General features: G+C 38.3%; 1 protein-coding gene and 1 pseudogene across 1 annotated transcript; one reads left to right on the forward strand and one right to left on the reverse strand.

Annotated features, from left to right (window-relative positions):
- Positions 1 to 1,230: 1,230 nt before the first annotated feature.
- Positions 1,231 to 5,910, reverse strand: LOC122989113 (annotated as a pseudogene).
- On the forward strand, positions 5,793 to 11,035 carry LOC122988965 (cytochrome P450 2J2-like). The gene is made up of 9 exons (XM_044361644.1): positions 5,793 to 6,091; positions 6,738 to 6,900; positions 7,333 to 7,482; positions 7,573 to 7,733; positions 7,836 to 8,012; positions 8,492 to 8,633; positions 8,749 to 8,936; positions 9,042 to 9,183; positions 9,303 to 11,035. The coding sequence occupies exons 1-9, from the start codon at positions 5,909 to 5,911 to the stop codon at positions 9,476 to 9,478; spliced, it is 1,482 nt and encodes a 493-aa protein (XP_044217579.1). The 5' UTR covers positions 5,793 to 5,908; the 3' UTR covers positions 9,479 to 11,035.
- Positions 11,036 to 13,237: the final 2,202 nt, after the last annotated feature.

A 13,237-nucleotide genomic window follows, 5' to 3' on the forward strand; every position in this document is an offset into this window, starting at 1 on the left:
GTGATCAACCCATTACATAGCATACAGTGTGACATCAATTTCTACTTTGAAAAAGATGCTGACCGTGACTTCACAGCAGCCTGATTGATTATTTTATTAAAGTAATTCTAAATGTGTTGATGGAGCGGAGAAACAGTGGATTGCAGTAAAAGACTATCAACACATACACATTTTCACACCACATCACAAATGTACAACATATATAGAATTCACTGTTGCGGAACTGACAAGAAATATATATGGTCTACCTTTTAAAGTGTCATCTTGAGGTCCCTTCACATTTAAAAAAAAAAATAAAATCCACCAATATAACAAATATAACATTTCTCATTGAGCTGGTTGCTTATGTTCATAGTCCCTCAGAGTGCCAGAGTGTTGACTGTGTTTGATGAAATATTAGCAGAGGTTGAGACTCTCTCAAACTACAAGATTTTTTGTGCTTTACTTTCACTGGTTATTTTCCATCTCCAACTTTAAAAGCTTCAACAGGGAAACCCCAGAAGTCAGAGGGGGTGCACATTCATGTAAAAATGAAAGAAACCTCAAGGCTGAGGTTTGCTAATTTTCAGTATTGCTGTCCTCATTTTTATTTATTTATTTAATTTAGGAAAAAAGATAAAAGTGCTACTTTTCTATATGTGACGTGGCAGTGAGTTCGGTGCTTGATGCATGAAGTATATAGCTTAAATTACTGAAATACTGAAATATTTAGTTTAGAGCTAACTCAATTCGTAATGACAGCAGGTGTTATACACAGTCAATAAACATCACATTAGCTACTTTGAATGTTTTTCTCACAAAACCTCAGACTGAAACCAGTGTGAACACGTAGCGGTTATAATTTAAAAAAAAAAAAAAAATCATGAACCAAATCTCAGTCGTAGTAGTTTATCGATACAAACATCAAGTTTTATCAAGTTTGACAAATCCAAGTAGCAGTTGAAAGGAGAGGAGAGAGCAATTTAGTTCCCAGTGATCATTTGTAAAAACTGAACTGTTTTAGGGTTACATTACATATTTGGTTATAGTTGGTTACTTTAATAATATAAAAGCATTAATTGGAGAAGCCTATTGATTAAGAACAAAATATTTCCAAATTATTATTACCTACAATATAGTGTAGGAAGAAAATACTACAGCAGATGTTCTTGGTGTATAAATGTCAAGACACGTATGGTCAATTTTTTATGTTCTGCTCCCTGGTTCACTCACAGACTCCTCAAGACTGGACTACTGCAATGCACCTTCACAGGCATCCCTGGCAGGAGCATCCAGGAACTCCAGTACATTCAGAACGGCGCTGCCAGGATCCTAATGAGAGAGCAAAAACACCAACACATAACACCAATTCTGTTTTCATTGCACTGGCTCCCCGTCTCCTTAAGGGTTGACAACAAATTCCTGCTACTCACATCCAAACGCATCAACAGACGTGCGCCTCCCTACCTACAGGAACTGATCACACCACAAACCTCCACTCCCACACCTTCAGATCTGCTAGCAGCTTCCTCCTCCGGGCTCCTAGTACTAAGCTCCGCAACATTGGGGGAGGGAGGGAGTCGAGCCTTCTGCTCTGCTGCACCACACTTGTAGAACAGCCTTCCTAACCATCTGAGTGCAGCACAGACCCTAAAAACAGGCCTAAAAACCTTTCTATTCAGGAAGGCTTTATCATCTTAATGTATTTTCTTTATGTTGTGTATGTATGTTTTTAATGCTGTAGCACTTTGAGATTCACTGCAAATGAAAAGTGCAGTACAAATTAAATGTATTATTTATTAGTCTTTATTTATTAATTATATAACACAATAAATGCAGTGGAACACAGTGATTAATTGTGTTGTGAAACCCACATGGTTCAGTTTGGGATAGTTGGTGGTTTTATCACAGTGTAGCACAAAGGCGGTAAGGTTTGGGACAGGGAGTGGCCCAATGCTAACACATGGTAATTACTTTTTGTTTCATTTTATCTCTTTAACACTCTTGATCAACAGCGCATGACTGAGTTTTAAAGGTTTGTAACCCCTGACTAACCTCTTTGAAAGGGATGAAGGAGTGTGGAGTTTCCCACATTGACTCAACAGATAGAACTGAGTGCAGTGTGGGTAGCATCATCGTGCTCTGCGGAAAAACAATTCATGAAAGAGTAAATCAGACAGATCTCTTTTTGTTCTTTGATGTCTGTTTTAGTTAGTTTGCCATAAAAAAAAGAAACAGGTGAAATTTACAAGGTGAAAAGATGCCTGGTGTTATGAGAACGACCGACAGTCAGATGTCTTGCGTGTCTAGGGAAAGTTCATTCTCTAACATAAAGTGTGGTGTCATAGACACATTTTATGTTACAGTAGACAGTTCTTGTTCAAGTTTTTTTGTAGTTGATCCCAAAACGACAAAACAAAGCTGGAGGTAGATGGCTTGCAGGTTTCACGGCTAAAAACAAAAGTTAAGACGGTGTTGAGTCTCTCACTCTCACGGTAAAAATCACTTCCTGATGCTGTTTCCCAGAAGCCTTATCACACCTTGGCCACCGAGTGAATTGATAAGCCCCGCCCACTACCAGCCAGCCAAAAAGAAAGAGGGAACTACTAATGATTAAAGAGCATACTGCTCAACCTAACACTAGTAACTGAGAACCAGCAGCACCAAAGTGCAACTTAAAGGACCATACCTCTGCAATTAACTAAAAATGCTAAAAACAAAAAACAAATGCTGACTATTTGCCAGTATATAGGTTATTTTTTAAAACAGGTTTTTAACATTTGTGTCAATACAGTATAAAAATCTTTTTCGTTGTTGTTGTTATCTTCATGCAGTAATGCAATTCAAAAGAACTGGTTTGTAAACCATTGTAAGTTCAATCAAGTGTTTTTGGGAATAGCATGACATATGAGTCGCTGGCCAAAAAGCTATGCTGCTAGAATATGAAACCTGGTAAACAATATACAAATTCACACATAAAGCAGGTCTTTCTCATGTTTCTTTGGGATTGTGTACTTTTCCAGCATGGTGTCCTTGTTTGCCATGTGGACCAAACCGAGCGGGATGTTGTCCTTTCTCTGGATCTCATGGATGACTGCATCAGTACAGGGCTGTTTTGTCTGTCTGTCTGAGAGGGCTGTATGGATGAACTGACTACAGTATCACTTTCAGCCTGTACCATCTCTGCACACAGTGAAAACAGGAAATAATATGAATTTTGTATACTGCGTCAACGGCTGAGGGGAAAATTTTGTGTCACACATACCACAAGCTTTCACTCTTAGTACAGGGCTGACCTGTGAGAGATATTATCATATCAAGAAACTCTTAAAAGATGCAGGAGTGGGGTGTGACCGACATTACTCATATGCAAACAGTGTGCATGTGAGGGTAGTAGATCATATATAACAGTGCCTAGTGTAAAGTAGTGATGGTCTCAGTTCCAGCACCAAACAGGTCCAGGGTGCAAATACACAAATTGTCGAGACCAGAACAAGAACCAAAACCAGAATCTCTGTCCCCCTTTCAATTGATGACACAAAAGACAGTTTATGTCTTACATTTATTTCATCAGAAAATGATGAAAACAAAAACATAAACATTCACCTTTTCCATTTCTATGAGGAAGCAGTCGATTCAGTCTCTCGGTGACAAGGGGTTGAGGTTTGGCCATTAATCTTGTTTTCCATGGAGTCAGTTATCTTCTGTGTCAGAGTGGATGTCTTCTGATTATGAATGATTAACAGGTTGGTATAACAAATGCAGAATGCCAGCCGCTGCCAAAATGAAGCAAAAGTTGTGGTCCCTTAGATAACAAAGTAGAGCAATAGAGAGTCAAATGCACATGGTCTATGGTACATGGTCCAATGCATGCTTCTGTGTTGCGTACTGCCCTGTAACTAGTTAAGAAACATTGGTTGATTAGAAGTGTTTAAAAAGAAGATTTCAGTGCCTTGGTGAAAGTCAAAGGCCTTAGTGAGATAGTTGCACTCCTGCTGGATTGTTGGTTCCATCTCTTCTGCTGCTTCCTCTGATAGCCGCTTGAAGAGGCCACAAGCAACAAGCATTGGACTGGAAGTAACTGGAACTGACTGTACTAATCACCAACTAAATGCTACTATGCCGAATGTACTACCCCGACTGAACACTAATTAACAACAATCAAAATGCAACACACGTTACCCTTATTCCCAATCAGTTCAGAAAACAGCGGTATGGTGGGGCGATCTACAAAGTCCTCTCTGCCTTGGACCAGAGCTTCTTTCACAAACTTGTAGCCATTAATTACCACAATCCTCCCACCAAAGAGGGGGAGGATGAAAACATTTACATATTTCTCTGCAAATTGAGTAAAGACGGCAGAAGTGTGTTGGGCTTAATCACTGAATTGACTACTTTCTAGCTTTAGAGGGATACAGCACAAATATGCAGCTGTTTATGTCTCTGGATTTGGCAGCTTCCTTTGACATTTCTGACTTCTGTGGCCTCTTTAAAATTGGTATTATTGACACATCTGTAAATTTTATTTCTTCTTCCATCCTATACTCCCTTATGGTGACAACACTGCCTCCAAAACAGTAAATGTCCCATGAAAATCCTCTGATACCTCTGGTCAAATTCAGAGTTGACTCAGCAGCCTTTTGGACAATGTTAATGCTGTGGCTGTAAACCAAGCTGCAACCACATGACTGAATGTTAAAGGCAATGCTGGAGGAGTGATGTGCACTTCCTATTAAAGCTACAAGAGGCTAGTTCCAGAAAACTCTTGACTATTGCAACCCCCCCCAAAAAACAATGTATTTTCCTCCAGAATAAGTCATGCTCTCAATAAACTGGTTCACTTCCTCTGATGTAAGTCTGGTGGAATTTCTTTGTTCATTTAGGAAGATATTAAGGATAATAAATGGCCATTTTTGAGGAAAGATCTGCAGCTGCCACAACATTGAGCTGTGAGGAATAATTCTGACACATTTGCTAAAGCCTATAATAAGTGGCATGACTATCCTGCCAAATGCTTTTATTGAAGAGGAGGCACTGCTATGGATAAAACCTTGGTCATTTGGGTTGTGGGCAAGAGGTCTGTTATAAAATTGGCTGTATCCTCTAAAGAATTTTCTGTAACACACAAAGATGTTGCTGATGCAGATATGTAAACAGGATTGTTGGCAAATTCCAACATTTATATTTGCAAGAAGACCTGCATCAGACCACATTTTATTATGCTGAATAGCACCATTACAACTAAAAATTGTAAACAAGTGATTTCTTTAATAGCCTCAGTTACATTTCATGTATGATACTGTTTGAATACTGTATGGACTTGACAAATCTCTGTTAACTGCAGGTGAAGTCTGGTGGGTTTGATGTGATGAAGGTCACAAATGGGAGGAAGAGAAGTTCGCTTTTATCACTGATTTATGATAATGATTAACGAATTACATTACTTTATTGCTGCACCCGCACAAAGTCAAATGTAGCTATCAGCTAAATTCATGTATTTTGAGATAGTGACACAACTATCTACTAAACATGGTTGTTATACAGTATACACCCGCATAAAAACACATCTATTGTAAAATGTATTTGAACATGCCTTTACATATCCTACTTTGTTTGACAACTGAATTGTTGATCTAGGCTGTACTGACAAATAATTCTCCTTAAAATTATTATTTCATGTATTCTAATTTTCCAGGAAGGCCTCCCTGTGTCCTCAACATGCACCACATGTGCATACAGTCAACAACCAGCTGAAACAGTTCATGCTGCAATCTTGTTTTTCACTCACAGGACATGAGAGGTCAGTATTACATAACATCCCCTTGTTGGGACCTTTTTCCAGTTTCTCACCCAGATAAAGTTAGACCCACCACGATTCTGTCTGCAGTATCTAACTGCTTTCACAGAGGTCTTTTGGCAAATCTTCACCATGATTTTTCAAGCACTTTTTGGATGTATGGACTTTACTGGTTGGCTGCTGTTCAGTTTTGTAGTGTTATTATTAACTGATGTGGTCAGAAACTGGAGGCCTCACAGCTTTCCACCGGGACCCTGGGCTGTGCCTTTTCTAGGAAATGTCTTCACAGGAGTTGATTTCAAGACAATGGAGAAGGTCAGGACAAAATTTTCATGGATTTTACTGAAACCAATATTATATGTCATGCTCCTCTATATTAGGGGTAGGGCCTTACAAAACAGACTTTGAATTGATTTGATTGATTGAATGTCGGTTAGTTACTAAATAAAGACTTGAATAGAGCATGGTGAGTTCATGTTTTTTTCATTTCATTCAGTAAATGTAGACATGCAAGCAAGATAATACAACAAAACACAACCAAGAAATACTGATCATAATCATTTTTTGATGCACGCGGAGCAATAGTAAGCAATAAAACATTAGTAAAACATGATAATTACAATGTTAATCTTGATATAATGTTAAAAAGATGCAGTTACAAGTTAGTAAAGAGGTAATATCATGCACCTAAGACACAATAATAGCAGCATGTTAGCCAGTAATAACAGAAATAATAATAATGTAATTAACAATGCACTTTCTAGATTAAGAGTGTTCACTGACTTTTTAGACCCCAGGTCTTAAGACTTTGTGTGAAGGATTTTCTACACTTTGTAAGCATTTCAACTGACAAAAAACAGTTTTCTGCTCCATTTACAGTATGATTAATATATTGAAAGACTACAAAAGTCGGTCAAATGCATACAAAGTATGTATATTTTTTATTTTATTTGATATGCAGCTTGCTAAGGAATACGGCCCAGTGTTCAGCTTGAGGAGAGGCAGTGAGAGGATGGTGTTTATTTCAGGATATAAGATGGTCAAAGAGGCTCTCGTCAGCCAGCTGGACAGCTTTGTTGATCGACCTATTGTCCCCCTCTTCCATGTTGTTTTCAAGGGCCTTGGTGAGTAAGTGAATGAATGGTACCACAAGTGTCTTTTATTAAATCTCTTTTCTCCCAATAGAAGGATGAATCTAAATATTCATTCAGTGAACTCGCATAGAACAAAGTATGATGTGAAAGCAGAATATATATACAGTGAATTTGATATTTTAGCATCTATGATCTAATGCCAAACTCAGCACAGCAGAGGTTAGGGACTGACAATAACTGAAGCTGATTGCCAGTTTAAAAAAGGCAATCTCATCATAGCTTGTATAAATCATTGTCTTCATTTCTTAATTATTGTTAATTAATTGTTGTATTACTGTTCAACCTGTAAAGGCAGAGAATTAATAAACAAGCACAGTACATATATTTATGAAAGTACATGCAGCAATCTGTGTGCAGTGCTTAATTGCTTTGTTAATAATTTGATATAACATCAAATCACAGGCATAGTTATGAGCAATGGTTACCTGTGGAAGAAGCAGAGGAAGTTTACCAACACTCACCTGCGTTACTTTGGAGAGGGCCAGAAATCACTGGAAAAATATACTGAAGAGGAATGCCATTTCCTTTGTGAAGCTTTCAAAGAGGAACAAGGCAAGTAGACTCACTTTGAACAAATACTTTTTGTCTGTTATGAATATGTAATATTCATCATAACTTGAATTGAATTCAATATATTCCCAGGAAGACCATTCAACCCCCAGTACACTATATCTAATGCAGTGAGTAACATCATCTGCTCTGTGGTCTTTGGACATCGCTTTGAATACAGTGATCAAAGCTTTTGCAAGATTCTGGAGTTGGACAGTGAGGCTGTTTTGCTCGCTGGCTCAGCTCAGACTCAGGTAATTACTGATCTGTCACCTGAGTTCAACTATTGAGCTGTACTCACAGAACAAACTGCAGTGCTGGTCTTTTACTGAGCTGAAAGTTTGTTCCATCAACAGCTGTATGATGCCTTTCCTGGTTTGATGAAGTACCTGCCTGGACCTCACCAGACTGTCCACGCTAACTACAAGGAGATTGAAGTGTTCCTGCGAAAGGAAATAGAGAGGCACCAGGAGGAGTGGAACCCTGATGACCCTCGTGATTATATTGATGTATACCTGGCAGAGATGGAGAAGGTAAGCTGTTACCATATTTTCAGTAAAGCTTCCTTGAACTCATTTAAAATGTATACAGTCAAATGTAATGGAAACTGTATTGTCCCATAATGGAAATGGCTTGATAGAGTGCAATAACAAACAAACAAAAAAGGCCTATTCATCTGTGCAAAATACAAACCTCTTGTGCACAGAGAAAAGATTAAATGCTTCTTCACATAATAGCAAACTATTGTAACTGAAGGGTGGTAAATATATTTTTTCACTATTGAATTTAGACATGATATAGTATAGCACCCCCTCAAACTCTCTGTTGCTTTATAGGGATGATTAGGCAAATGGAAAATATCCTTAGTATGGCTCCACACATGCCTCTCAAGAGTTTTGCTTGGAAAACTTACTGATTATTTGTTTCATGGTTCATATAAAGTAGAATATGAGAGCAGAGCACTGTGTTTAATGTCGTACAATAACAGTGTTTTCTGTTGTCGCATTGCCAGAAGAAGAAGGATCCCCAGGCTGGCTTCAACATCGAGACCCTGCTCGTTTGCACCATCGACCTGCTTGAGGCTGGGACAGAATCAGTTGCTACCACTTTACGCTGGGCTCTCCTATACATGATGCACTACCCAGAGATACAGAGTAAGTCAGTTCATCCTCCTCATTAGCCATATGAAGCACTTGAATATTCCCATGGAGTTTATGGATGTTTTTTATGCTATTTGAACCATAGTTCTGACTCTGCTTCCTCACCCAGAGAAAGTCCAGGCAGAGATAGACAGAGTGGTTGGACAGTCTCGTCAGCCTACACTGGCCGACAGACCCAACATGCCCTACGCTGATGCCGTCATCCATGAGATTCAAAGGATGGGGAATATTGTTCCTCTGGGATTCCCCAAAATGGCCAGTAAAGACACTACACTGGGAGGATACTTCATACCCAAGGTGAAGAACTATTTACCAGACTTACTTGGTGGTGAATGTCCAGCTATAAAATTTATAAATGATTATTTACTGATATTAGATAATATCTCATGACTGTTTTTCCAGGGAACAGCTATTACTGCAATCCTTTCATCAGTGCTTTTTGATAAGGATGAGTGGGCGACTCCAGATATCTTCAATCCTGAACATTTCTTGGATTCAGAGGGCAACTTCCGCAGAAGAGACGCATTCCTACCATTTTCAGCAGGTTTTTTTCCTCCGCTTTCTATAACACTATTTGGCTTACAAGAATTGCAGCTAACATAGTTTCTAAGGGAAAACTAGGAATCTACCAACCTTAAACTGCTGTCAACTGTTTCTTCACAGGTAAACGTGTGTGTTTGGGGGAGCACCTGGCCAGAATGGAGTTGTTTCTTTTCTTTACATGCCTACTGCAACGCTTCACCTTCTCTGCTGTTCCTGGAGAAATGCCCAGCTTGGAAGGAGTGCTTGGCTTCACCTATTCCCCCGAGAGCTTCAGGATATTAGCCATGCCTCGCTAATGCTCTCCATTGTTTCAGCTGTTCTCATCCCAGTCAAACACAAAGCCTCAATAACAAGGATCTCCATGTTCGCCATATCACAAGTTGGATCTGACTTGCAGCTGAAAACTAGTTGGCATAATATATGAATATTATCCCCCACAAAATGAATAAAAATGAAATAAAATGATCAGTCATGTAGATCAGAAGATATTGACAAGTATTAAAAGGGTACTCCACCAAAAAAGGGTCAAAATCAATGCAGCATAACCAAAATCATCTTTTAATTCCACACATTGTTCCTCCTTGTCAGAACCTGGTTCCTACATTACCCACAATGCAACGTGACTGCTGACATTTTAATCAGAGATTCAGGTGTGTTATGCTAGTAGCAGCTAACGTAGCCTGGAGCTGCTTGCTTACTTGAAGCAAGCAGGAGTGTGCAAAAAGAAATCTGGTAATTGCACTCCTTTCTAACCTCCACACCCAGATATTAGTTTTATTTCAAACTTGTAGTCTTCAGACCCAACCGACACTGACTCAAGTGACATCACTTTAGGCAATTCAGCAGACTTGGCGCAGGCCACACCTGGAGCCAAAATGGGCTTTATAAAACTTTTTTTCACATATTTTTTAGTACTCCTCAAGACCTGTAAACATACTTTGATGTGTAAAATTGAGTTGAGATTTGGTGCATAAATGATTAAGGCACATGCATAGTCATGGTCCACCGAAAGAGGTGTTTTTAGTTATTTTGTCAAAGCATACCTCCTCTTAAAAATGTGTGTATGAGTACAATCAAAATTGACTAACATTTCCCCAACTTTCCTGTTAGTTTTGTTGCACCTACAGTAAGTGGGAAACCTGCCTCAGACCTTTAACATTAACAAAGACCAGAATGAATGTACAGGGATTTTAAGATCATCAATAATAGCTCACTATACTAATACTAATATTTAATTTACAATCTTCAAGGATTAGTCCAGAATGAAGGCGTTTAAAGAGGTACTCCAGCTCACAAGAGATATTTGAAGAAAGGGTGGACAAAATCTAAGCAACAGACGCTGAGAGATACTGATTTTTTGTCCCTAGTAAGGGCGAAGCTCTGAAAACGCTGGATCCTCACATTTCCCATAATGCAACACCAAGCATCTTTTCAATAGACCCTTGCTGCCTAAATGCCCACATCTTTTATACTCCTCACCCTCAGTCTGTAATGCAGAGTTTCTGTTGAAAATGAGCAGTCTCTAAGCCTGAACTCAGAAAATAAACTTATCTAGTAAACTGATCTTTAGTGTGAAGTCAGTGGAGTGTGTTGAGGTGATGAGATGATCAGATGATTGGTTTATCATTTTAATGTACAGAATTGTGGGAGTAAGATCATTGTTCCTTTGCTTTGTACATGTGCATGCAGATGTATATCTTGTGGCTGTGTGCCATTGACCACTCACAGATCATTTCTCTGTTCCTTCAGACACTATAATAGATTAGGTTTGCTCTTTGGTTGTTGAGACAAGTTGATGCAAATCTTTGTGTGTTCTGTATCCTTATTGTATAATTATAATTTTTAAACTTCAACCCAGCAGTGTTTTGTGTATTATTTCATGTGTGTGTGTTTAGTCTTTTCAGTCTTTCCATGAAAGTACACCTTTGAACAATCAATATGTGAAACCTAGATTCAAAACATCTACTATGCTATAATGTACTTACAGTAATATCTATCTATCTTTCTGACACTAGAAGACCAAATCCTTTAGAACAAGTTTATCTGTTGCTGTTGTAGAGGCTGATCTATTCAGTGCTCTGACAAGCTTTTGGGTCTAAGATTGGAAAACACTACTGTATCTGAACTGGTTAACTGGGAACTGACTGGCTCGCTGCAGGGTGTCCAGTAAGAACTCAGCCAGAGATGTTGATTTAATGATTTGTTCATTAATGTGTGACATTCATAAACTGTTGATCCATTGAGTGTTACATAATTTCATGAGCTAATATTGACTCGATAATTTATTATTATATATTATGCATGAATACATCCATTAGATCACAATGTCTTGTGATTTGTGTTACTTAAAAGTTTTACATTTTTTTTCTTTTAGGACGATATGGTATTTTGCACTCTGACACACAGACAGTCTTGTGAACTTTGCATCTATAAATGACACCATATGATGGATATCCAGGCTGCTAAGCTTTAGCTGACTAATACAATAACAACGGTGTGTGTGTTCTTTAGCTCTCAACTAATGTTTGTCAAATTACTCCACCTGCATTTTGTATCGTTGATTTTACTCTGTTTTACGCTATGAACATCCAATCTCTGTCTAAGTTCACTGAAAGACAGTGGAGGTTTTGCATGTATGTTATCATATTGCTGCGTGCTGTGGCTCATGAGTGTTACCCATTACCTTAAGTGCCATCTTGCTATGGCAGGACAGAGGTCTTGTTTGTCAGGGGAAAGTTAGTGTGGTCTGTGACTGGTTATGTAAGTACATTGCTATAAGCACCTTTGTACAGCCTAATACATGCATCATGGCCTTACAGTTCTTCTGTTATAAGCTTTTCCATTTGGGTGTGCCAAATAGGCGAAAATTCTATAAAAAGGGTGGATGTTAAGGCAGGGCCGACTCTAGCCATTTTGGTGCCCTAGGCGAGATAGGCGAGATAAGGATTTGTTGCCCCTACCCCACCAACATACCTGCAAATATAGTTATTAATCCTTTAGTAAGAACACACAATGATTCATAAATTACAACATATCAGGCAATAAACACATCTGAAGCATAAATTATAGAAAACGGTTGACCAGTACTGTTCAATTACATGAGTGAAAAAGGTTCATAACTGATTGTGAATATTTGATAGAATTAGAGTAAAATGTGTCTGGATTTGTCCATATTGACGTTAGTTACATAACTGCAGCTGTAACATACAATGAACAGAACTCACCTGCTGCAGGTTGTGTTTCACTGAGGGTAGCTGGAGTGTTTGATATGATGTTAGATGTTGCTTCACTTGCAGCTGTATTCAAACATACAAAACATCCAGACTGTTACACCATTGCATTAAGTCCTTTGTGTCATTCTACTGCATATAAAGTAGCACTCTACGAATACACTTTATTTAATTTGACTAAGACCTACATTTAATTATTAACAATGTGTAATTGTAACATTCAACAACAACAATAGTAATAATAATGACAACAAAGCAGTGTATTATCAATTACACAGAGACAACAAATATCTGGCTGAACTGACCTGCTTCAGAGAGTGGTGTAGATGGGAGATCAGATGTAACTTCTCCAGCAGCTGGAGGCTTCTGCAGATATTTCCACAGTGCATCTGGACACTTATAAAGTAGATATTAACCTTTTACAAGCAAACACATGACTTGACAAATCTCTGTTAACTGCAGGTGAAGTCTGGTGGGTTTGATGTGATGAAGGTCATAAATGGGATGAAGAGAAGTTCACGTTAATCACTGATTTATGATAATGATTAAAGACTTACATTATTTTATTGCTGCACCTGCACAGGGTCAAATGTAGCTATCAGCTAAATTCATGTATTTTGAGATAGTGACACAACTATCTACTAAACATGGTTGTTATACAGTATACACCCACATAAAAACACATCTATTGTAAAATGTATTTGAACATGCCTTTACATATCCTACTTTGTTTGACAACTGAATTGTTGATCTAGGCTGTACTGACAAATAATTCTCCTTAAAATTATTATTTCATGTATTCTAACTTTCCAGGAAGGCCTCCCT

The sequence above is a fragment of the Thunnus albacares genome, chromosome 9, assembly GCF_914725855.1.
Source record: "Thunnus albacares chromosome 9, fThuAlb1.1, whole genome shotgun sequence".
In the NCBI taxonomy this organism is placed as follows: Eukaryota; Metazoa; Chordata; class Actinopteri; order Scombriformes; family Scombridae; genus Thunnus; species Thunnus albacares.

What these genes read in the sequence shown, in the direction of transcription:
- LOC122988965 (XM_044361644.1), top strand. Translation starts at nt 5,909, where the DNA reads ATGATTTTTCAAGCACTTTTTGGATGTATGGACTTTACTGGTTGGCTG. An exon ending in GCACTACCCAGAGATACAGA is followed by an intron (nt 8,634 to 8,748) that starts GTAAGTCAGTTC and finishes TTCCTCACCCAG; the next exon opens with AGAAAGTCCAGGCAGAGATA. An exon ending in ATTCCTACCATTTTCAGCAG is followed by an intron (nt 9,184 to 9,302) that starts GTTTTTTTCCTC and finishes GTTTCTTCACAG; the next exon opens with GTAAACGTGTGTGTTTGGGG.